Source organism: Nycticebus coucang, chromosome 4 (genome assembly GCF_027406575.1).
Source record: "Nycticebus coucang isolate mNycCou1 chromosome 4, mNycCou1.pri, whole genome shotgun sequence".
In the NCBI taxonomy this organism is placed as follows: Eukaryota; Metazoa; Chordata; class Mammalia; order Primates; family Lorisidae; genus Nycticebus; species Nycticebus coucang.
The window spans coordinates 95,801,884-95,826,296 of NC_069783.1; the positions used below are offsets into that span (position 1 = coordinate 95,801,884).

General features: G+C 39.2%; 1 protein-coding gene across 2 annotated transcripts in view; it reads right to left on the reverse strand.

The window, feature by feature from the left end:
- Positions 1-448: 448 nt before the first annotated feature.
- Positions 449-24,413, reverse strand: part of CREG2 (cellular repressor of E1A stimulated genes 2) — a 45,725-nt gene continuing 21,760 nt past the window's right edge. The window contains exons 3-5 of one of the 2 annotated variants that reach the window (XM_053587316.1): positions 4,937-5,050; positions 2,612-2,763; positions 449-2,517 (exon numbers count right to left, since the gene is read on the reverse strand). In XM_053587316.1, coding sequence (XP_053443291.1) covers positions 2,616-2,763; positions 4,937-5,050 — 262 coding nt within the window. In that variant the 3' untranslated portion in view covers positions 449-2,517; positions 2,612-2,615. Of the gene's footprint in view, positions 2,764-4,936; positions 5,051-24,413 lie in introns of both variants that reach the window. The other variant, XM_053587315.1, reaches the window with a different exon arrangement.

Genomic DNA, 24,413 nt, shown 5'->3' on the forward strand with positions numbered 1-24,413 from the left:
ACCATAAAATTATTTTCGTTGCTAACTGTAATTTTGCTACTGTTATGAATTGTAATGTAAATATCTGATATGCAGGATGTATTTAGGCGACCCCTGTGAAAGGGTCGTAGGACCCCCAAAGGGATCGTGACCCACAGGTTGAGAACTGCTGGTTTAGACCTTCAGTTTCTTTCCTTAGTATTTAAAAATTTTCAGCATATAAACCTTGTACATGTTTTGTTAGGTTTATACCTAAGTATTTCATTTTCTTTGGTGTGATTGCAAATGGAATTGTATTTTTAGTTTTGTTTTCCACACGTCCATTGTTAGAATGTAGAACTGCAGTTAACTTTTGTGGGCTAATGTTGTGTCCTGAGATCTTGCTGCACTCACTTATTCGTTCTAGGGTTTGTTTTTTTTAACAGATTATTTGGAATTTTCTGCATAGGCAGTCATGCAATCTGTAAGTAAGGGTACTTGTATTTTTTTCTTTCTAATCTGATTTTATTTCTTTTTCTTGTCTTATGGCCATGGCTAGAACTTCCAGTACAGCCTTTAAAATTTTAATCGATGTAGAGTTCTAAAGATTTCCTGAAACATACTTGTCTGAATGGGGTCCATCAGACTTAAAACTCTGAATTTTCAACACTATTCTTATCATCCAAGCTGTTCAGATTTCATTTCCTGTAATTTGTTTTTGTTTTTTTAATAAGAGGAAGGGCTTTATTCACCACATTTCCTGTAATTTGGATAAACAGCTATGATGCATAGTTTTAATACACTTCCCATTTTGCAGAGCTCCTTGAAGCAGCAGTGACTTTTAAGGAGCTAAATGGAACTACAGAAGCAAACCCAGCTCAGAGACATTATTTGTAGGACAGAGCCAAGAGGCAGTGATGCTTCAGGAGTTAAGGTTTGAGGTTGACCTATGGAGTATTTTAAGTATGTGGTTTGTTCTAGCTTTCCCCCTTAGTCTAAATTGAGGGCAGCAATGATTTTAAGCTTTGTAAATATGAAATACCCTCTAAGTTACTTTATTCTTATGTATTAGAAATCACCATCGTTAGGAACTCTTGAGAATTGGCTTATGACAAGTAAAGAATTCTGTGTATTTTACTATGTTTTTAGTATAGGCACTTAACATATTTTGACAACTCAAATTCTCATCATGTCTTATTTTGTTAAACAAAGTATATAACATTAATAACACTTTTTTTGACAAATTTCTCATATATAGTGATGTATTTTTATGCCATACAACATACTGAATCCACCAATGAGAGTTTATAGCTATAATAGAAAGACAGAAAATTTGGGTACTGCTAGATCCTGTACAGGTTTCAATTATAAGTCTTGGATTTATATACATAGGTCCATGTAGGCCTTAAGAGTGTACACAGGTAAGACTAGTTTCTTGCAAACACCAGGAGCCCCTACATACAATTTGTAGAAAATTTAAAATCAGTAGCAAGAATCAAATTTCAGAGATGGTTTGTTTTCTGAAAGCAGGCCTTTTTTTTTCCCCCTGAAAGCAGTGACAAATCATTTCAAGGCAAGCCAATCGTTTTCTTTTCCAATTTTACTGAAATTCCTGGTTCAGTTTATATCTGTGCATTTCAATTCATTTTTTTAAAAAAACTGGAAATGTTCTCTGAAGTACTGTGCCCACCCTGTGCTCTGGAGTCAGACCTTAGGATGGGGCCTTAGCCTCTCTGGGCCTCAGCTGCCCTGTTTGTAAGCAACAACGAGGACATGCACCTCACTGGGGAGGGCCTGGCCCAGGAAGGAGCAGAGCAGGTCTCCAGTTGCTGATTTTCCTTCCTTTTCTGACATGTTGCTTCTGCTTTCCTAACTCCCCCTCTGTCCTCTCCACACTGCAGATTGAGGTGCTTCTTATTTTGTATGCCACTGTTCATGCACGTACGAGGGGACCTTTGTCAGAAGCATGACCATCAGGGATCTGGGGAACTTAATGCTGCAGCTATCCCTGCCTCTTCAATGCCATGGGCCACTTATGTACAGAAGGGCCATGCACAAGCTGTGTGTATTCTTAGGCTGATTTTCATATTACAGTGGGAAAAAAGCTCTGCAAGTGACTAGAACATTCTAACTAATATGACAATGCATGTGCAATGCAGTAGCAGGATATGTAATCCATGGACAAACAGTCTTCTACCAGCACCCTAAATACAATATTGTGGTTGTGGGATTCATATTCAGCTCCTTTGTGATTGCAAGGAGCTTAGAATCAAGACTGCTTTTGGCACAGCAAGCAGCAAAAATACTCTCACAATACAAAGCAATCACATTTACATATAGGCATAATTTTTTTTTTTCTTAAAGAATGAAGGAGCAACAGTCTCAACATGTCATCTTGACAGCCAATAATGATTTCCAAGTAGGTGAGTCTGGATTGAATACACGTAAACAAAGACTATCTCTGTGAAGTACTGTGTGAGTTGGTGATCTGCCAACGACCACTTTATTCTCAAATCTAGCACAGGGTTCCCTGTCCACCCTCTCTCATTCTGCTATGAACTGTTCAACAAAGAGACAGCAGTCAATAGCTGTCTGGAAGCATCACTTCAGAGGTTTTCATTTTTCATGCAAACACCAAGGACTTTTTTCTTACTCCATCAGGCCTTCCTGGGAACTGCTTTGAAATATTCCTCCTTTGAAATATTGGATACACCTCCATACCATTTCTGAAGCCAGATATGTTCTATCTTCATCTTCATAAAGAACCATTCATACTGACGGGGCCACTTCCTCATTCCTGGGTGCCTGCAGGAAGAAAGGGAGATCCCAGTAAAGCTACTCTTATCAGAGTGGTACACTCTGGGCCAAATCATAAGACCACTGGACTCCAGCCCTCCTTTGGGCTGAGAGATGCTTAAAGCAGCCAGAGGCCCCTTGGGACCATCTAGGAAGGCAGAATGTGTAGTCTCTACCCCAGGTGGTTAAAGCCTCAAATCTTGTGCTGTTGATACTGACAAGCCCCATTGCCTTACCTGTCACTTAGGGCGATGCTGCTGGTCACACAGGGAGCAAACCACGAAGCACCTGCAGAGAGCAAGTGCTCAGTGGCTATCAGTATTATTATTAGGAAACAAAACGGCGAGCCTGTGAAACGAATCTGCTCATGGGAACATTTCCAGCCCTGTGGCATGCTGGGACTGTTGAGGCAAGTTGAGAGGCAGTCAGAGTTGACAGGGAGCATTGGATTCTACCTTCTCCTGTTTACTGACTTGCTTTCTCCTCTATGTGTACACCTAAACACAATGCAATAATCTTTAAGGGCAGGGATTGTAGCTCACTTTTTTTTTTTTTAACTTCATAAAAATAAAAATGTCCTTTGTATCTAAAAATGTTAGAAACATAATTCAAAGACCAAGTCCAGACTGGGCAAAGCATTTGTAACAAAGCTAATTCAATAATAGGTGATGATCTTTTAAAAAATTATTTTTTTTGAAATAATCATAAATGTATGTGGAAATGGAGTGTACAGTATATGAACTATTTTCTTTTACGAAACCATATGAGTGGAAGTTGAAGATCTTCACCTTGCCCCAATACCCCAGATACTTGTGCAGCAGAGGTAATAACGTGGTTGGTGTTTTCAGCAACCTAATGTTCTGATTACTGGAATAAGGCTTGGTACTAGGAAGTGGATGTTGTTTCACAAACCCTAATCCATGGGGTGGTGGCCTCGGGCCCAGGCAGTGGTGGAAGCTGGAAGGACCTTAGGAAGACAGTCAGTGAAAGCAAAAGAAAAAGACGCAGAAAGGCTGTGGGAAGGTGGAGGGAGAGGAACCACGTTAAGTAGAGGCTGCAAATTTGGCAACATTGTTGCCTGCGGTTAGGCAGAAAATAGAAACCGAACCTAAAGCACCCCCTTGAAGACTTGGCCTCCTCTAGCTGCTTAGATAAGGTGTCTATGAAGTTTGTGTGCAATTTAAAATAGACAACAATCTTAAATCGTACACAAACTCTGTGGACATCTGTGTAATAACATGTGAGGAGAGGAACTACAGAACAACAGGTGAATCTAAAATAAAAAGTAAAAAATACCATGTGTGCGTACACACATCTGTATCTATTTCTTTAAGTTTTGAAAATAGGGTGTTTGCGTCGACATATCTAATCTCAATCATGCTAGTTTTCCTCTTCCACGGCAGGAAGCGACCTGGTTTCCCTGCTCCTTAGGAAGTTTGTTTGGAGGGAGATTCCTGGCGCGGGATCCGCCTCTCTGGTTGCGGATGGCACTGTCCATTCATCACTTGACTTGGTTCCTCTCTTGCCAACACGGATGCTTCTCAGCCTGTTTTCACCGCCGCCCTCCCCTACTGCTCCAGCTCCCAGGACGCCCTGCTGGGGGACTCTGACACCTGCTGCCCCCTGTCACGCCCCCGCGCGCCCCACGAGCTCCGCCCCCTCCCCCCGGGGGCCACCCGCTCACGCCTTGGGGGCCCTGCAGCCCTAGTTCTCAAACTTCAGCAGGCGTGTCGGCTTCCTGGAGCATGCATTTTATAAAGTAGGTTACTTAAAGACTGGGGCTTATTTCCCAAGACATTGATTCAGTAAATATTTCGGGGCCATTCTCCTGATGCAAGGGTGAGAAGAACCCCCGAGAAACGCTGCTCTAGCACGCTGGGCAGGCCCTGTGCTTGGCTTAACGTAGGCGTTTGAATATGTTTGTTGTGTTGAGGAGGAAGGCACGGCTATTTTCTTTGCAAGGTGAGGCGTTGTCAGAGGTTAGAAGTACATAGGCACTGTGCCTGCAACATCTTGATGTGGATGGGGACCCTGTGGCTCGTAGCGACCTGTGGTGCTACCAAAGGACAGCTCAGACACAACCCTTTCAATGCATCAGAAGTATCAAATAGCACAGTGCTGACGGCTACATTTTATTACTGTCCATATTTCTGGGCAAACCAATTTTAAAGCATCTACAAACCTTGAAAACATGGCTTGCTTGGCAAATTCCACTTCTTCTGGAGACACTGCCATCATCCGTCCAGTGAGCGTTAACCCTACACATCGGGGATCTTCTGGGTCTACGATGTTTTTTCTGCATAGGAAGAACATTTTCCATATATTAGAACAGTGATGGCACATTGGCCTGAACTACTAATTAATTTTTAATTTAAAAATTAAAAACAGCTGTCACATTACTGATTATATCATTCAGATTTCATGTTGTCTATAATTCAAAATACTTAGGCAGAGGCAGTTTGATAGGTGGGCTTGTGTAGACAGACGTCAGCCTACATCCTCAGGGCACTTAGATAACCCTAGCCCAAAGTGTGCATGCCATGGTGGGGGGAATCCAGGAGTTGTTCAAATGGGGAAAATGTTTCCGTTTTGCTAGATGAATAAATTCTAAAGATCTGCCTGACAACATAGTACTTAGAGTTAACAAAATGATAATTGAGCGCTTAAAAACTTCTTGAGAAAGTTGATCTCATGTTAAGTGTTTTTACCACAAAAACAAAACCAAGGGCACCAGAAAACTTTGGGAGTTGGAAGTGTCTATTACCTTGGTTGAGATGATGGTATCACAGGTGTTTGCATATATCCAAACTCATCAAAGTATATACATTAAGTACATGCAGTTCTTTATGTATTAATTATATCTAAATAAACTTTTTTACAAAAAGAATACACATGCCAAGGCTAGCATCTGCAAGACCCTCATCAGAACCTCTATGTGGAAAAGTGTTGCTGCCCTGCACAGCTCTGGGGGTGGGGACACATTCACATAGAAGGTAATAGCAGTGGCACTCCCAGGGAAGTGTGATGCATCTGCCTGGATCCAGTGGTGGCTGGGGTAAGTGCTTCCAAATATTGCCATCAAAACCTGCACTGCAGTTTCTTTAATCAGCATAAGGTATATTATAAATAATAAGAACAGGAGTGTGAGGTTATTTGTGACTGCTTGCCACTGGTAAGAAATGGTAAGAAATGTTTCTGGGATGGCAGAATTGTTCTAAGACTTCTTTCATTGTAAAAGTCTCCTGGTAATGAGCGTGTAGGGAAGAGAATATAAAACTCTCACCTACCTCTAATTGTGTGAGGCTATCTAATTCTGGAAGAAGTAGAAACAGGAGAATCTGGTTGAATGCTGTTCAGACAGTGGCTTCACGTAAACCCCTAGAAGGAAACTTCCTGGCCACAGCCTGTGCTTTGTGTATTTGCAAGCTCTCTGTTAGTGTTTGGGAAGATGATTCGAAGATGAAGCAGTATCGTGATAATGGTAGTCACATTCCCAGTATTTTTGGTGTTTTGAAGAGGCTTCTGTGTATATTTGGTCATTCGAGGCTGTATTAAGATTTGTTAATTCTCATGCCATACATATTTGCATATCACCTCCTTTTGTCTGACCTTCTTGACAATCCTAGCAGATAGGCTGTATTATTAACCCCTTTCAGAGATAAGGAAAATTAGACTTATAGGGGTTAAGTGATTTGTCCAAGGTCATGGAACTCACCTCACCAGTACAGCCAGGCCAGTAGGACCCCAGGGCCTCTCGTCTCTCAAGCAGGAAACTAAGCTCTCTACCAACTGGTCCCTTCTATTTGGACATATTCCAGACTCAACCTCTCCTCTACCTCTCAGATCCAATCCATCCTCAAGGTTTATGGATTCTTTTTCTTACTACCAGATTGCAGACTTTTTTAATACCATGCTAGAACATTTTCTCAAAAGGTTGGTGGGGGGGGGGTTGTTAAAAAAAATACTAGCATGGGGGGAGGGGAAGAGCACATTGCAAGGATGTTTGTTATATTGTTTATGATGGCAAGAATTGCAAGTAACCAAAATGCTTAACTTGGGGGGAACACAAATACATTGTTTTATCAGTACTACAAAATATAGCCTTTAAAAAGGATCAGATAGAGCTGTAAGTGTCCATGATAAAGATAAAGTAAAAACAGCTAAAGAACACTATGTGTAGTGTGGCTCCATTAAAAAAACAAAAGAGCCCCTAAGTGAAGTATGTATTTCTATGTGCTTAGAAAAAGTCCTAGAGAGATATGGCCCAAGGAAGTGACAACACAAAATAAGTGAGGCAAAAATCTAAAACTACGGAGGTTATTAAGCCAAAGTAGAGCATCCACCTGGGAAAAACCCAAACCATAGACATGTCTGTGGCTGTTTTTTCCAAAGAGGAATTTGGGAGCCTCAGTGTTTATAGGGAGATAGTGTTTATAGGAGATAGAGCCCATTGAAAGAAAAAAGGAGAGAGGTGGGTAGTGAGACAAAATAGTTACATGCTTCTGAAACCCAGGAAAATCTACATTTTACAGAGATAAGATAAGGCAAATGTTAGAAGAGAAAAAGGAGTGAAGGATGCATCAATTATGTAGATGTCCTTGGGTAGGTAGAAGAACTTCTGATCCTGTCTCCTCCCGTTCTGCATCTAGGAAGATAAACTGGTAAGCCATTATTAGTGTGCAATTGAATACACTTTAGTTTTAAGAGCTAGACGTATCCTGCAGACCTCAAGTTACAATTTGCATCCTTGCTTATGGGAGGTGAGCAAGGAATTTCCTTGTGAATAATCTATAGGGCCAGTTCTTCATAGGTGCCTAAGGCCTTTACCTTCCATTTAGCATAGGGAGTTGTGGGGTGCTCCTCAGATTTTGATTTTCTTTTATAGATGTAACTCTGGTTACTTCAGATGGAAGGGATTTGAGGAGCTGAGAGGTGTGGGTGAAGAGTCTCTTTTTATTTTATATAACTCTTAATTCTTTGAATTTTACAAGGAGAAGGTACTACTTCCATTATGCAAAGGAGAAAGAAAACCACCAGCAAGGCCCTGGGCTCTGGGCTAGATCCTGCCCCAGGTCTGTGGGGCCCCCTAGACTGTGCATTTTCTATGCATTCTCCTCAACCCCTCTGCCTGTTGTTTGCCTCACATGTAAGAATTCAGCCTTTGGCGGCTTTCTAGTTCTGTGTTCTTTAAAACAGGGGTGAGCCTGGCTGAAGCAGTAGGGTGCTGGCCCCATATACCAGACATGGCAGGTTCAAACCCAACCCCAGCCAAAAACTGCAAAAAATAAAAAAATTAATTAATAAATGAATAAAAAATAAAATAAAACAGGGACGAGCACAGCCTTCCCACTGCCAAGCTGTCCTTCCTACACTCAGAGAATGAGTGTGTTCCCCTTTCCATAATCCTGTGGCAGTTTTTCCTCAAGTGGTTTAAGGGATTATTTTTCAATAAAAGTAGCCAGGATATATTACAAAGTATAATGGGAAGTGCTTATTCTTTTTTTTTTTTTTTTTAGGTTTATCTATTTTATTGACCTTTTCAAAAAACCAACTTTTGGATTTATTGATCTGTTGTATAATTCTTTTGTTTTCAATTTCATTTAATTCTGCTCTAATTTTGGTTATTTCTTTTCTTCTACTGGGTTTGGGGTTGGAATGCTCTTCGTTTTCCAGTTGCTTGAGATGTCCCAGTAAGTTGTTAACTTCCTCTCTTTCCCTTCTCTTGAAGAAGGCTTGCAGTGCTATAAATTTCCCTCTTAGGACTGCCTTTGCGGTATCCCAGAGGTTCTGATAATTCGTGTCTTCATTGTCGTTTTGTTCCAAAAATTTGGCAATTTCCTTCTTAATCAACATCTCTGACCCAGCTATCATTCAGCATAAGGTTATTTAACTTCCATGTTTTTGTATGAGTATGCAGATTCCTGTTGTTACTGAGTTCAACTTTTATTCCATGGTGGTCCGAGAAGATGCAAGGAATCATTTCTATTCCTTTAAATTTACTGAGGTTAGACTTGTGATCTAAGATGTGATCGATTTTGGAGTATGTTCCGTGGGCTGAAGAGAAGTATGTGTATTCAGTTTTGTTGGGATGAAATGTTCTGTAGATGTCTTCTAAATCCAAATGTTGGATGGTTAGGTTTAAATCTACAATTTCTTTGCTCAGCTTCTTATTGGAAGATCGATCCAATACTGCCAAAGGAGTGTTGAAATCTCCGACTATTATGGAGCTGGAGGAAATCAAGTTCCTCATGTCTGTTAGAGTTTCTCTTATAAATTAAGGTGCATTCTGGTTGGGGGCATAGATATTAATAATTGAAATCTAATCATATTGAGTATTACCCTTAGCAAATATGAAGTGACCATTCTTTTCCTTCCTTACTTTCGTTGGTTTAAAGCCTATTGTATCTACAAATAAAATTGCAACACCTGCTTTTTTCTGATTACCATTTGCCAGAAATGTGAATGACCATCCTTTCACCCTGAGTCTGTATTTGTCTTTTAAGGTAAAATGTGACTCTTGTATGCAACAAATATCTGGCCTGAGTTTTTGTATCCAGTCAGCTAACCTATGCCTCTTTAGAGGACAGTTTAAGCCATTCACATTAATGGAGAATATTGATAAGTCTGGTAAAATTTTGGGTATCGAGTTTTTCAAAAGTCCAGTGGACATTTTTAATCCTTTTGCCAGTGTGGAAGTTGGAGTTTGATCAAAAGTTTCTGAGTGAGTTTACTTTTGGGGTAGAAGATTAGGTTGGTCGTTATGGAAGATAGGTCTGAGAATATCCTGAAGAGCTGGTTTGCTTATGGCAAATTCCTTCAACATATGAATGTCATTAAAGTATTTAATTTCTCCATCCTAAATGAAACTCAGTTTAGCTGGATACAGGATCTGGGGTTGAAAGTTATTTTGCTTTAGGAGATTAAAAGTCGATGACCACCCTCTTCTGGCTTGAAAAGTTTCAGCAGAGAGATCTGCAGTCATCCTAATATTCTTCCCTTTGTAGGTAATGACTTTCTTACGTCTGGCAGCTTTGAGAATTTTCTCCTTCATATTAACTTTAGTGAAGTTAATTATGATATGCCTGGGGGATGTCTTATTGGGATTGAGTCATGCTGGGGTTCTGAAACTGTCTGCTATCTGAATTTCAGAATCTCTAGGCATGTCTGGAAAATTCTCTTTCATAATTTCATGGAGAAGGGCCTCTGTGCCTAGCGAGGCCACTTCATCGGATTCAGGGATTCCAATGAGGCGGATATTAGCCTTCTTCGAATTATCCCAGAGTTCTCTGAGAGAATGATCCGTTTTTGCTGTCCATTTCTCTTCCTCTTTGAGAATTTGGGAGTGTTCAAAGGCATTGTCTTCAATGTCAGAAATCGTTTCTTCTGCTTGCTCTACTCTTTTACTGAGGGATTCTACTGTATTTTTCAGATCTTTGAGGGCTGCAAACTCTTGCTTCAGTGCATCAAAATCTTTGGTGGTTTTGTCTTTAAATTTGTTAAATTCTTGAGACAACTTTTGAATTTCTCCTCGAATTCCTAATTCCGACTTTTGAATTGCTGCTCAAATTTCTAATTCCAAATTTTCCTCCACTTTATTAATCTTGTTTGCAATCCAAATTCTGAATTCGATTTCTGACTTCTCGGCCAGTTGTTTATGAATGGAATCTTCAGTTACATCTGCCATATCTTTCCTTGGGGGGGTAGCTCTATTTTGGTTATTCATGTTACTAGAGTTTTTCTGCTGATTCCACCCCATGATTGTTTTACACCCTTTGATTTTTCCCCTGGAGCTTTTTCGAGGACCCGTACAGTGCTATGGCCTGAGAAACAGGGGCCCTGTTTGGTGTGGTGGGGCTGAGTGGTTCTGTCTTGTTTTCAGCTGGTTTCTGTTCGACCCTAGTGAAACAGTTACTCTGGGTTGAAGTCCGCTTATTCTTTTTTAAGCAAAATATTTTAAAGAAATATTAGACTTTATCCCCTCCTCCTCCTTCCAGAGTTTTTTGATTTCTGCAGGAAGGAATACTTTGATGAAAACATTTGCAAAGCACTAGTCTATGCGTATTTCCTAACCATTGGAAAATGCAATCTTAAAATGTAAAACCATTTAATAAATTGCTTTGGAAATTCAAATTCATATAAAATAGGAGAGATGTAGTTTCCCAAACAGTGAGCCAAATTTTTATCTTTTTTATAGGGGCTCTCCAGATCTCCCTCAAGTCTCCTTTCCAGTACAATTGATGCCATGCTGAAAACACAGTTTCCTCACATTTTCATAACAGCTACAATTCCAGCCCTTAGTTTGGCTCTAAGGAGCTTTGATACTGTTCAGACTAGCTAGAGAGTGAGCTCTATTTGCCCCTGTGGTACTCTTCTGGCTCTGATATAGGTAGAAATAAAAACAGCTAAAGAACAATATGTGTAGTGTGGCTTCATTAAAAAAATGAAAGAACACAGTTCCAACACAGTTTGGAACCAGTCTGTTTCTTTTTTAGTGAACAATTAGTTTATCAGAAAAACCCCAGTAAGTCAATCTGCATTTTACAATCATGATGGGGTAAATTCACACCTGATAAGTACAAGGCACACTTTCTGGGTGAAGGGCATACTTTTATCTTTCACTTAAAGTGTACAAAAGCAAATGATATAACTAAAATATGTTTACCCATATAATATTCTGAGATTTAAAAAAACGAAACTATAATTCTCCCTCAGAGGTTTATGGACTAGAGAGGGGTGTTTGTGTATTAAACATGGCAAACATGTTTCTTGTTTTTCATAGTTCACTCCAGCTGCAAACTTCTGGGTGCATGTGATTCTATTGCCTCAGCCTCAAGAGTAGCTGGGACTATGGGCATGTGCCAACACACTGAAAGAACCAGGCCAGCGCCATCTGAAGAGTTAAGTTTCGTGCCCCCCCACCCCACCCCCACCATTTCACTCAGTAAGTTTCACTTTCCAGACAAGCCCAGGCAATTCCCTGAAATCATGAGACAACTGCCCACCAATCAGGGAGCCCCCTCCCCACCTAACCAATCCAGAAGCTCTCCCTTTGTTTCAAGCTGTGCACGCCCACCCGCTGCATGGGACTGTAAGAACCCCCTGCTCCAGAGCTCAGGGCTCTTGGCTCAGATCTGTTGTAGCGGAGACCCTGGGAGCCCAAGCTCGAGCTTGCAATCAAACGGCTCTTTTGCTTTTGCATCGGACTCGGCTCCTTGGTGGTCTTTGTGGGGGATTTCAAGATCTGGGCACAACAACACCTGGCTAATTTTTAAATATTTTGTGGAGACAGAGTCTTGCTATGCTGCCCACGCTGGTCTTAAACTCTTTGGTTGAAGCAATATTCCTGCCTCGGTCTCAAAGTGCTGGGATTATAGGTATGAGCCACCATGCCTAGTCCCAAACATGTCTTAATAAAATCCAAATGTCTTTTATAATTAATATAATTTTATGAATAGGATTATTCCATTTTTGTAAAATTGTGTGTGTGCATTAAAGACAAGAAATGTCAGATGGATGTTTATGAGAATATTTGTGATTTTTTCAGGATGGTAGAATAAAAGGTGAGTTTTTTCTTTATACTTTCACCTATTTGTTTTTTTTTTTTTTTTTAATATTTACCTGGAAGGATTTGGAGACCTATTTTATTTTTATTTATTTATTTATTTATTTTTTTTTTGAGACTCACTATGCCGCCCTGAGTAGAGTGCCATAGCCATGGCTCTTGGCGACCCCAAACTTCTGGGCTTAAGCAATTCTCTTGCCTCAGCTTCCCAAGTAGCTGCGACTATAGGGCAACTGCCACAACACCTGGCTATTTTTTAGTTGCAGTTGTCATTGTTTAGTTGGCCTGGGCTGGGTTCGAACCTGCTAGCCTTGGTGTTTGTGGCCTGTGCCATAACCACTGTGCACCCCGGAGCCCTATTTGATTTTTAAATGAGTTTGTGTTCTTTGTATAATCAGGAAAAGCAATTAGTATGTTCATTTGCTTAAGACACCATAACAAACAACCACAGCCTAGGGGCTTAAACAACAGAAGTTTATTTTCTCACAGTTCTGGAGGATGGAACTCCCAGATCAAGGTGTTGCCACCTATTCTTCTACCGAATATACTGAATGGACTAGAAGGTTGAAGCTCTGATGCTGAACCATTTACCTTGTATTTGCAGGAGCTGTGTTGAATCTCTGAGTAATCGGAAGGGCACAGTGTCTAGCCTCGGTGTTGCTGTTTTCCATGGGACCTGTACCCAGATGTACCCAGCCTCAGTTTCCTCTTCCATAAAGTGAGGATGTTAATTTCTCACCTACCTCCTTCACAAGACCCAAATGTATATAAAAGTACTTTGAGCATAATAAAGAAGTGATGAATGGCGTTATTTTATAGAGAAACATTCTATTCTAACTTATAGGCATTCATAAAACTACATTAAATTAATGTGAGCTGGTTAAAGATGGAGAAGCTCTTTTTTTTCCAGCTAGACTGAGTATTTCTCTCAGTCTATCGCCTTGAGCGACTTTTTGGCACTGCATTTCATTATGGAAGGCTGGATCAGAAAGCTTTATGATGAATTGTTCTCTAACATAGGAGAGAAGGAAGGCGGAGACATTTTGCATTTCCCTTATGCCTCGGGCCAGTTATTGTCAGAAGAAAGGGAACAAGGTATCCTCTTCTTGTGGAGTTAGTACATTCCTGAACATTCTGATATGGGGACCCTGGTGAGTGAGGAAGGACATGAAAAGGCCTACAGGGGGTGCTCTAGCTCTTACATTTGAATCTGGGTTGTGACCCACCTCTCTGTGCCTCAGTTTCCTCACTTATAAAAAAATAGGTAAAAATAGTTCCTGCCTGATACTGCAGGGGAACACTTCTCCCTGATGACCAGGGGGGCTCTACTAGCATACTACCCCAATGCTCTCCATTACTCTATTACTCAGATTTATACCAATTGGTGAATTTGGAAGATGATACTGGGCATGTGTAGTTGCTCCTACCTCCCTGCAACTGGTATTTGCTATTCCCTCCACCTTACTTTTCTATTTCTTGATTGGTCTAGATCAGGCAAACGATGGCCTGATGGCCAAATGTGGCCTGCCACCAGTTTTTACTGTTCGAGAGGTAAGAATGGATTTTACATTTTAAAATAGTTGAAACAAATCATAAGAAGAATAATGTTTTATAACATCTGGAAATGACATGAACTTCAAATTTCACTGTGCTGAAATAAAGTTTTCTTGGCAGCCACATTCATACTGTCAATGGCTGCTTTTGTGCTGCAACAGCTGAGTTGAATTGTGATGGAGACTATATGGCCTATAATACCTAAAAATGTACCACATGACCTTTATAGGAAAAAAATGGTCAGATTTTTGTTTAAACCAAGGGTGTCCAGCCATTTGGCTTCTTTGGGCCACATTGGAAGAAGAAGAAGAGATGTCTTGGGCCACACATTAAATAAGCAAACACTAATGAAAGCTGATGAGCAAATAAAAAAGGTTCGTGCGTAATTTTTGTGAACTTTGCCACCATCAATAGGCAAAAAAGTCCTCACATAACAATGCAGTGGCCTGTTGACAGAATCTTTTAAAATCATCGAGCAGGTCCCAAGTTTGCAATCACTAATATAGAAAATGTACATATCTAAATCATAAAATGTCTTTGGGCTTTTGGGGACATTTTTAATTATAAAAGTAAAGAGAAGTGGTCATCATAAAACTAGTGTGATATTTGACCTTGTATTTGAGAAACTCATGCATCAATATCTAGTTTGATGGAAGTGGTTGCAGTTCTCAAGATGCTCATCAGGTATTTTAGTTCTAGTTTTAATGTTTTTCATTCTTGAAAATAGTTGCTCGCAAATGTAGGTGCTATCAAAAAGTGATGATATGCATAAGACATGATTGTGAAGCAAGAGATGTTTGTCTCTGGAAAGGTAGGACCTATAAAAGTCTAGTAAAGAGACATGATCAAATTTTTTTTAAGTTGCATTTCAGATTGCAGCTTGCAGCTCTAGGCATCCCATTTGAAAACTGGCAGGTAACATACTTATGTCAACTGAAATGACTTACAAATGCACCAAAAAAAAAAAAAAAGTTATTTTCCTGGAAATCTTGACATTGGTTTTCAAATTCTTACATCAAACCAAAAAGCAAGGCTGCATAATTTTTTCTGTTCACAGAAGGTGTTGAAATGCATAAAATTGTTTGCCTTTATTTGAACTTGCCATAATTGAGTTTCATTTGGAAGTCTATTGTGGTTTGAAATGATGTATTGATAAGTTGGTTTTCACCTTGAAGATATATGTTTAACTCTTTAAGTGAGTGTTTTTTTTTTTTTTTTTTTTAATTTGGCCGGGGCTGGGTTTGAACCCACCACCTCCGGCATATGGGACCGGCGCCCTACCCGCTGAGCCACAGGCGCTGCCCTAAGTGAGTGTTTAAATACATTAAAATTGCTAAATCTGTAAGCCAGTTTTCATCAAATCAAATGGTTTTCATCATCAAACAATAATCAATTTGTGCCGGTTTTTATCTGGCACAAATTTGGTTGTTGATACCATAAATGATAACATGTCACAAATCATAAAATTTTTGACAGTTGGGCTTGACTTAGCCATCTTCCAAAAAGTCAATGATGTTGTCACAGTTAGTTAGCATCAGTGCTTTCAAGGAATTCCTGGAATTAGTGATGATTCAATCCCTTGACCCTTATGAAATGCAGTTTTGCTGATGATTTGCATGATGTTATCTATTTTTTTTTTTTTTTTTAAGACAGAGCCTCAAGCTGTCACCCTGGGTAGAGTGCTATGGCATCACAGCTCACAGCAACCTCCAACTCCTGGGCTCAAGTGATTCTCCTGCCTCTGCCTCCCAAGTAGCTGGGACTACAGGCGCCTGCCACAATGCCTGGCTATTTTTTGGTTGCAGCCGTCATTGTTGTTTGGTGGGCCCAGGCTGGATTCGAACCCGCCAGCTCAGCTGTATGTGGCTGGCACCTTAGCCACTTGAGCCACAGGCGCCGAGCCGACGTTATCTATTTTTAAAGCTTTTGAACATGAGTTTTCTTGACGTACTATGCAATGATACTTCATCGAACGTGAGATTTTCAGCAGCAATTGTCTGCTATTATTTTCACAAGTCCCTCTCTTTTACCTACCATGCCTGAGGCACCATCAAAAACTATACCAGATGTGTTGACAATGGACGAAGAAAAATGCTTTAAAATATTTTTATTGCTTCATATAAATCTCTTGATTTAGTTGTATCTTTTAATGGCACTAAAGAAGGCATTTCTTCAGTGGCATTATATTTGTCACCAATACCTCTAATAAACATGGAGTTGAGCTGTATTTGTAGCATCAGTGCTGCCCTCATTGCCAAAGCATAAGAATGTAAAGTTAGGAACTTTACTTTCCAAACTTCTTTTGATGGATTTTCCAGTTTCTTGAGTTCACCTGGTTATAGTCTGGTGAGACAAAGGATTTTAGAAATATCCCCCTTTGATTGTTATGCTCCGGCCTAACAGGTACAATGTAAGGGTATATGGCACACCTCTTGGGTGAGGGGCACAACTACAACAGGGACCTTACCTAACAAACGCAAACAATATAACCTAATTGTTTGTACCGACATATTAATCTGAAATTTAGAAAAAGAATCGATGTAATAGCCAGGTAATATTGTAAGAGAGAAGGAATTTTTCTAAGTTCCTTTATCTCTCTCGTAAATATATCTGAAGAACATTTTGGTGGAAAAGATCACAAACAATTTTACTCAATGCCTGGATATTTTGGAGAAGTAGAAAGCCCAAACCTGTCCTTCCTAGCTTGCAGAATTATGGGAACACGGAGGAAGGGAATGAATCATAGACCTAGAGGCTTCATGAGCAACCAGAACTCCTGGCACCTTGATCTTTGACTTCCAGCCTCCAGAGTGTGAAAAAAATAAATTTCTGTTGTTTAAGCTCCTCCGGTTGTGGTATTTTGTTATGGCAGCCAGAGAAAACTAATACGCAGAGGGCAAGAACTGGATCATGTTCCTGACATGACCAGCATCAAACGCCTCGCCAGCTGCCTCTCTTGCTAAGCTTGTTGCAGATGTAGGTTGCTACAGTGGTGGAGGAGATTCAATTAGCAGAATAGCAAGTAATATACCATGTGAGCATGTGTTCATCTGTACAATTTTGAAAATATGTTTTTTAGGCTTAAAATGTTTGTGGCAGTTCATCTTTCTAGGAGGCCAGGGATGTCATTCAGGAAAGCTATATTTTACATAGCTCTTAAATATATTGTATATTTTTGCCATCCGAATGACATGACGCTTGCCAGCATCATGGAAAAAGCTGGAGCCCATGTAAAGCGGATCCTGACAGGCTCTGGGTGAGCTGTGCAGGTCAGTGGAAATCTGCCTCCCTAGAGGTCTATTCATTTGTTTAGTTTTGTAAATTTGATTATTGCTTAAGAGAATGACATAATTTCTAAATTTTTTCCATTTTGAAATCAGGTATGATTATTTAGCATGTACATATCTTCTCATATTTTAAAGCATCCAACTTGTTTAATTTTCACAATATCCATTGCTGAACGTCACATCACATACCATCATCTTCTGGGGTGCAGTAAAGGTTTCACACAGCCTGGGTTGCTGAAACCCTCCACATTCCAAAGAAAGGCCAGTCTTCAGGAGACCTAGCTCTTGACAAGCTCTTGGAAGACAACTTCTCAGCCCTGGTAATATGTATGTACAAGCATACCTATGACATATTTCAGATTTAGTTTCAGAATACTGCAGTAAAACAAACACTGCAATAAAGCAAGTCATGATAATATCTTTTGTTTCTCAGTGCATAAAGAAGTTATGTTTACCCTACACTGTAGTCTTTTAAGTGTGCAATAGCATTATGCCTAAAAACAATGTACATACCCTAACTAAAAAAATACCGTATTGCTAAAAAATGCTAATGATCATTAGAACCGTCAGCAAGTTGTAATCTTTTTGCTGGTGCAGGGTCTTACTTTGATCTTGATGGCTGAGGACTGATCAGGGTGATGGTGACTGAAGGTTGGGTAGGGTTTGAATGAATATTCCTTTTACAAAAGATTTCTCTGTAGCATGCAATGCTGTTTGATAGCATTTACCCACAGTAGAACATCTTTTAGAATCAAGAGTCAGTCCTCTTAAACCTGTCCTCTAACAACCAAATTTACATACCTTTGCTGGCATTTCAACAATGCTGTCAGCGTCTTCACCTGGAGTAGATTTCCATCTCAAGAAACCACTTTGTTTGCTCATTTGTAAGAAGCAACTTCTCATCTATTCAGATTTTATCATGAGACTGTAGTAATTGGGACACATTTTCAGGCTCCATTTGTTTTAAAATCTTTTTTAGTTTGCATACATGTATATCCGAGGGGTACAAGTGCTATTTTGCTACATTGATGTATTGTGTGTGGTGAAGTCAGGGCCTTCAGTCCAAAGACCACTGCAGCAACATACATTGTACCCACCAAGCAACCTCTCATCTCCCCCTTGACCCTCCCATCCCTCAAAGTCTCCACTATCCCTCTTTCCACACTCTGCTTCAGTGTGTACACATTATCTAGTTCCGACTGATAAGTGAGAACATGCAACATCTGTCTTTCTGAGCTGTTTCACTGCAGATAATGGCCTCCAGTTTCCATGTTGCTGCAAAAGAGACAATTTCATTTTTTTTTTTTTTTTTTTTTTGCAGCTTTTAGCCGGGGCTGGGTTTGAACCTGCCACCTCTGGCATATGGGGCCGGCGCCCTACTCCTTTGAGCCACAGGTGCTGCCTGATTTCATTCTTTTTATGGCTGAATAGTATTCCATTGTTTATGTGTACCATATTTTCCTTATTTAGTCCTTCAACGTGGACACTTAGTTTGAGTCCATATCTTTGCTATTGTGAATAATGCTGTGATAAACATACGAGTGCAGGTATCTTTTTGATATCCTTCTGATATCCTTATTTCTTTTTCTTTGGGTGGATACAGAGTAGTGGGATTGCTGGATCATCTGGCAGTTCTGTTTTTAGTTCTTTGAGAACTTTCCATAGAGTTTGCACTGATTTACGTTCCTGCCCATAGTACATGAGAGTTCCTTTTCCTCTACCATCTATTAATTTTTGTCTTTTTAAAAAATTATAGCCCATTCGGATTAGTATAAAATGATATGTCATTGTGGTTTTAATTGTATTTCTCTGGTGCTTAGTGATGTTGAACAAAAGTGTTCATCTACATCAGGCACCCTCAAACTTTTTAAACGGGGCTAATTCACTGTCCCTCAGACCGTCGGAAGGCCGGACTATAGTTTAAAAAAAAAAAAAACTATGAACAAATTCCTATGCACACTGCACATATCTTATTTTGAAGTAAAAAACAAAACAGGAACAAATACAATTCACACTGCTTCATGTGGCCCACAGGCCACAGTTTGAGGACGCCTGATCTACATATTGGCCACTTGTCTTCTTTTGAAAAATGTCTGTTCATTAAAAAGTGTGCTAAGGGGTGGCTCCTGTGGCTCAGTGAGTAGGGCGCTGGCCCCATATACCAAGGGTGGTGGGTTCAAACCCAGCCCCGGCCAAACTGCAACAACAACAACAAAAAAAAAATAGCCGGGCATTGTGGCGGGTGCCTGTAGTCCCAGCTACTCGGGAGGCTGAGGCAAGAGAATCGCCTAAGCCCAGGAGTTGGAGGTTGCTGTGAGCTGTGTGAGGCCATGGCAATATCTACCGAGGACAATAAAGTGAAACTCTGTCACTACAAAAAAAAAAAAAAAAAAAACTATCTGTCTATTTTTGTACCAGTATGATGCTGTTTTTGTTACTACAGCCTTATAGCATAGTTTGAAGTCAGATGTCTGCAGTTTTATTCTTTTTGTTCAAGATTGCCTTAGGTATTTGTTTCTTTCCTTCTCTCTCTCTTTCTTTTTTTTTTTTGGCTTCCATGTGAACTTTAGAATTGTTTTTTTGACAGGGGTTACATTGAATCTGTAGATTGCTCTGGGCAGTATGGTCATTTTAATGGTATTCCCTCTTCAGCTCCATGAGCATGGGATGTTTTTTCATTTGTTTCTGTCATCTATAATTTCTTTCATCAGTGTTTTGTAGTTTTCCTTGTAGTGATCTTTCACCTCTTTGGTTACATACATTCCCAGGTTCTTTATTTTATTTTATTTTGTTTTATTGTAAATGGGAATGCCTTCTTGATCTGGTAGTCAATTAGATCATTATTGGTGTATAAAAATACTACTGATTTTTACACATTGATTTTGTATCCTAAAATTGTACTGAATTCATTTATCAAATGTAAGAGTTTTTTGATGGACTTTTTAGGGTTTTCTAGTTATAAGATGGTATCATGAACGGATAAAAATAATTTAATTTACCTTTTTCCAATTTATTTTTTCTCATGCCTTATTGCTCTGGTAAGAACTTTCAGGAACTATGTTGAGTAAGAGTACAGAAAGTGGGCTTCTTTGTTTGTTCTTTGTTTATTCTTTGTTTGTTCTTAAGGGGAATTCTTTTGACTTTTCCCTGTTCAATATGATGTTGACTATGAGTTTGTTGTATATGTCCTTTATTGTTTTGAAGTATGTTTCTTCCATGCCTAGTTTGTTGAGCATTTTTTATCATGAAAGCATACTGAATTTTATTTAATGATTTTTTTGCATTTATTGAGATGATAATATTGTTTTTGTCCTAATTATTTATGTGATACATCACATTTATTGACTTGCATATGTTGAGCCAACCTTGCATCCCTGAAATAAAATTCACTTGATGATGGTATATTATCTTTTTGACGTGCTACTGGACTCAATTTGCTGTACTTTGTTGAATGCTGCTAGTATTTTGTTTATATTCATCAGGGATACTGCCTTCCAGGTTTTTTTTTTTCATTGTGTCCCTGTCTGGTTTGGTATCAGAACGATACTGGTGTTGTAGAATGGGTTAGACACAATTCTCTTCTTGATTTTTAGAACAGCTTTAGGAGGACTGGTATTGGTTTCTGTACATTGGTAGAATTTGACACTGAATCCAGTTGATCTTGAGAGTTTTTTGGGGGAGGGTGAGATTTATTACTAATTCAACCTCATTACTTGTTAATGGTCTATTTAGGAGCTCTGTTTCTTCCTGGTTCAATCTTGGAGGTTGTATGTTTCCAGGAATTCATCCATTTCCTCTATGTGTTCTAGTTTGTGAGCATATAGTTGTTCATAATAGTCTTTGATGATCTTCTGTATTTCTGTGGTATCCAGTGTAATGTCTCCTTTTTCATTTCTGGTATTTTTTCAAATTTGGATATTCCCTCTTCATTTCTTGGTTAGTCTAGATAGTGGTTTACTAATTTTGTGTATCTTTTTGAGGAACCAACTTTTTGTTTCTTTAATCCTTCCATTCATTCATTCACTCATTATTTCTTTCTTTGGGTCTGTATTTCATTTTGTTATGCTTTGGTCTTCTTTTCTTTTTTGACAAAGTCTCACTCTGTACCTTAGGTAGAATGCCATGGTGTCTTAGCTCATAGCAACTTCAAACTCTTGGGCCCAAGTGATCCTCTTGCCTCATCCTCCTGAGTAGTTGGGAATACAGGTGCCTGCCATGATGCCTAGCTAATTTTCCTATTTTCAGTAGAGACAGGGTCTTGCTCTTGCTCAGTCTAATCTCCAATTCCTAAGCTCAAGCAATCCACCCACTTTGGCCTTCCAGAGTGCTAGAATTACAGATGTGAGCCATCCCACCCTGGACATTGTTATTCCTTTTCTTCTGCTAACTTTGGGCCTGGTTCGTTCTTGTTTTTCTAGTTCTTTAAGAAGCAATGTTGGGTCGTGATCGTTCTACTTTTTTGATATAGGCATTTAATGCTATAAACCTCCCTCTTAGCACTGCTTTTTCTATATCCCACAGGTTTTGGTATGCTGTTTTCATTTTCATTAATTTCAAAAAAAATCTTTAAATTTCCATCTTAATTTCTTTGTTGACCCAGTGGTTGTTCTGAAGCATGTTGTTTATTTTTCATGTATTTATACAGTTTTTGTCTGAAGTTCTTTGTATTGATTTCTTACCTTATTGCAATATGAGAAGATACTTGATGTGATTTTGATTTTTAAAAGTTTATTAAGTCTTGTTTTGAGGGCTAGCATGTAATCTATCTTAGAGAATATTCTGTATGATGGCAGAAAAAAATTTATATTCTATAGTTGTTGGGCAGAATGTTCTGTCAGTATCTGTTAAGTCCAATTTAAGTCTAATATTTCTTTGCTGATCTTCAGTCTTATTGTCTAGTGGTGAGTGGGATGTTGAAATCTCCCATATTATTGTATTGCTCTCTACCTCTCTCTTTGAATCTAGTAATACTTGTTTTGTGAATCTGGGTGTTCTCATGTTGGGGGCACATATATTTAGAATTATTATATTCTCTTGATGAATCAATCCTTTTATCATTATACATATAATGACCTTCCTTTTTTTAATTTAAAATCTGTTTCATCTGATATAACTATAGCTACTCCTGCTTGCTTTGGTTTCCATTGGTGTGGCATATCTCTTCTCACCCTTTACTTTCGATGTATTATGTAGCATTATGGGTATGGTGAGTTTCTTATAACCAACATGTAGCTGGATCATTTAAAAAAATCCATTCTGACAATCTATATATTTAAAAGTGGAGCATTTAACCCATTTATGTTCAAGGTTAATATGATAACCTGAAGCTTTATACTTGTCACATTATTGTTTTCTAATTCTTTTATAAATTCTTTGTTTCTTTCTTTTTCTGTTTTTTTTGTCTTTGTGGTTTGATGAAATCTGCCATGTTGCCATTTGATTCCTTTTTCTTCCTCCTTTGTGAGATTATTTTATAAGACCTGTGAGTTTTATATTTTCATGTGTTTTCATGATGGTGAATATTGATCTTTCATTTCCATGTTTAAGACCCTGGGCCTTTCCTGTAGGACTGCTCTATAGTGATGAATTCCTTCAGGGTTTGGTTGCCTGGGAAAGACTTCGCCAGTTTTGCAAGAGAGTTAGACCTCTAGATACATGTAAAGCCCCCCTTCACCATCACATATTATAATCAGAATGTCTGAAGTAAAAGTGAAAGAAAGAATTTTAAAATTAGCAAGAAAAAAGCAATTAATAATCTATAAGGAAACTCTATCAGATTAACAGTACACTTTTCAGCATAAAACTCACAGGCCATAAGAGAATGGGATGGTATTTTAAAGTGCTAAAAGAAAAATAAAACTGTTATATATTACCAGAATAAGTTTCATAAATGAAAGAGAAATAAAAGCACTGACTTTTGATCTCTAGCCATGAAAATCCTGCAGGCAGTCTTCTTGCAATATAAAGCTATTTCATCTGCCTTGAAAATCTGTTGTTTAGCATAGTCTTTCTTAACAATCTTTCTTATTATTAACTTTTCTTTAATAATCTTTGCTACATTTTCTGGATGACTTTCTGCAGCTTCTATATCAGCACTTGCTGCTTCAGCTTGCACTTTTATGTTATCAAGACAGCTTCTTTCCTTAGACCTCAAGAACCACCTCTGCTACCTTTCAACTTTTCTTCTGTAGCTTCCTTACCTCTCTTAGCCATCATAGAATTGTGAAGATTTAGGACCTTAGGATCTGTATTAGAATTGGCTTAAACAAGTGTTATTGCTGGCTTAGTCTGCTTTCCAGACCATTAAAACTTTCTGCATATTGGCAATATGGCTGTTTTTCTTTCTTTTTAAATTTTTGTTCAAGACAAGATCTCTCAGGGCCGGGTGTGGTGGCTCACGTCTGTAATCCTAGCAGTATGGGAGACCGAGGCTGGTAGATTGCCTGAGCTCACAGGTTTGAGACCAGCCTGAGCAAGAGTGAGAACCTGTCTCTAAAAATAGCCAGGCATTGTGGCAGGTCCCTGTAGTCCCAGCTACTTGGGAGGCTAAGGCAAGAAAATTGCTTGAGTCCAATAGTTTGAGGTTGCTGTCAGGTATGACACCACAGTACTCTACTGAGGGTGACAAAGTCTCTCCCTTTTGCCCAGGCTAGAGTGCAGTGGCATCATCATAGCTCACTATAACCTCAAACTCCTAGACATAAGCAATCTTCCTGCCTCAGGCTCCCAAGTAGCAGAGACTACAGAAGTGCACCATCATGCCTGACTAAGTTTTCTTATTTATTGATTTTATTGTAGAGACAGGCTCTCAGTCTTGCCCAGACTGTTCTTAAAACTCTGGCCTCAAGCAGTATGCCCACCTTAGCCTCTCAAAGTGCTGGAATTACAGGTGTGAGCCACTGCACCCAGCCTTGCTTTGCTTTCTTATCATTTGTTTGTTCATTGGAATAGCACTTTTAATTTCCTTCAAGAACTTTTCCTTTGCATTTGCAACTTGGCTAACTAGCACAAGAGACCTAGCTTTTAGCTTATCCCAATTTTGAAATGCTTTTCTTGCTAAGCTTAATCATTTCTAACTTTTGATTTAAAGTGAGACATGTAACTCTTCTTTTCATTTGAACACCTAGAGGCCATTGTAGGATTATTAACTGACCTAATTTTAATACTGTTGTGTCTCAGGGAATAGGGAAGCCCAAGGAGAGGGAGAGAAAGAGGGGAATGGCTGGTTGATGGAGCAGTGAGCACATACACAACAT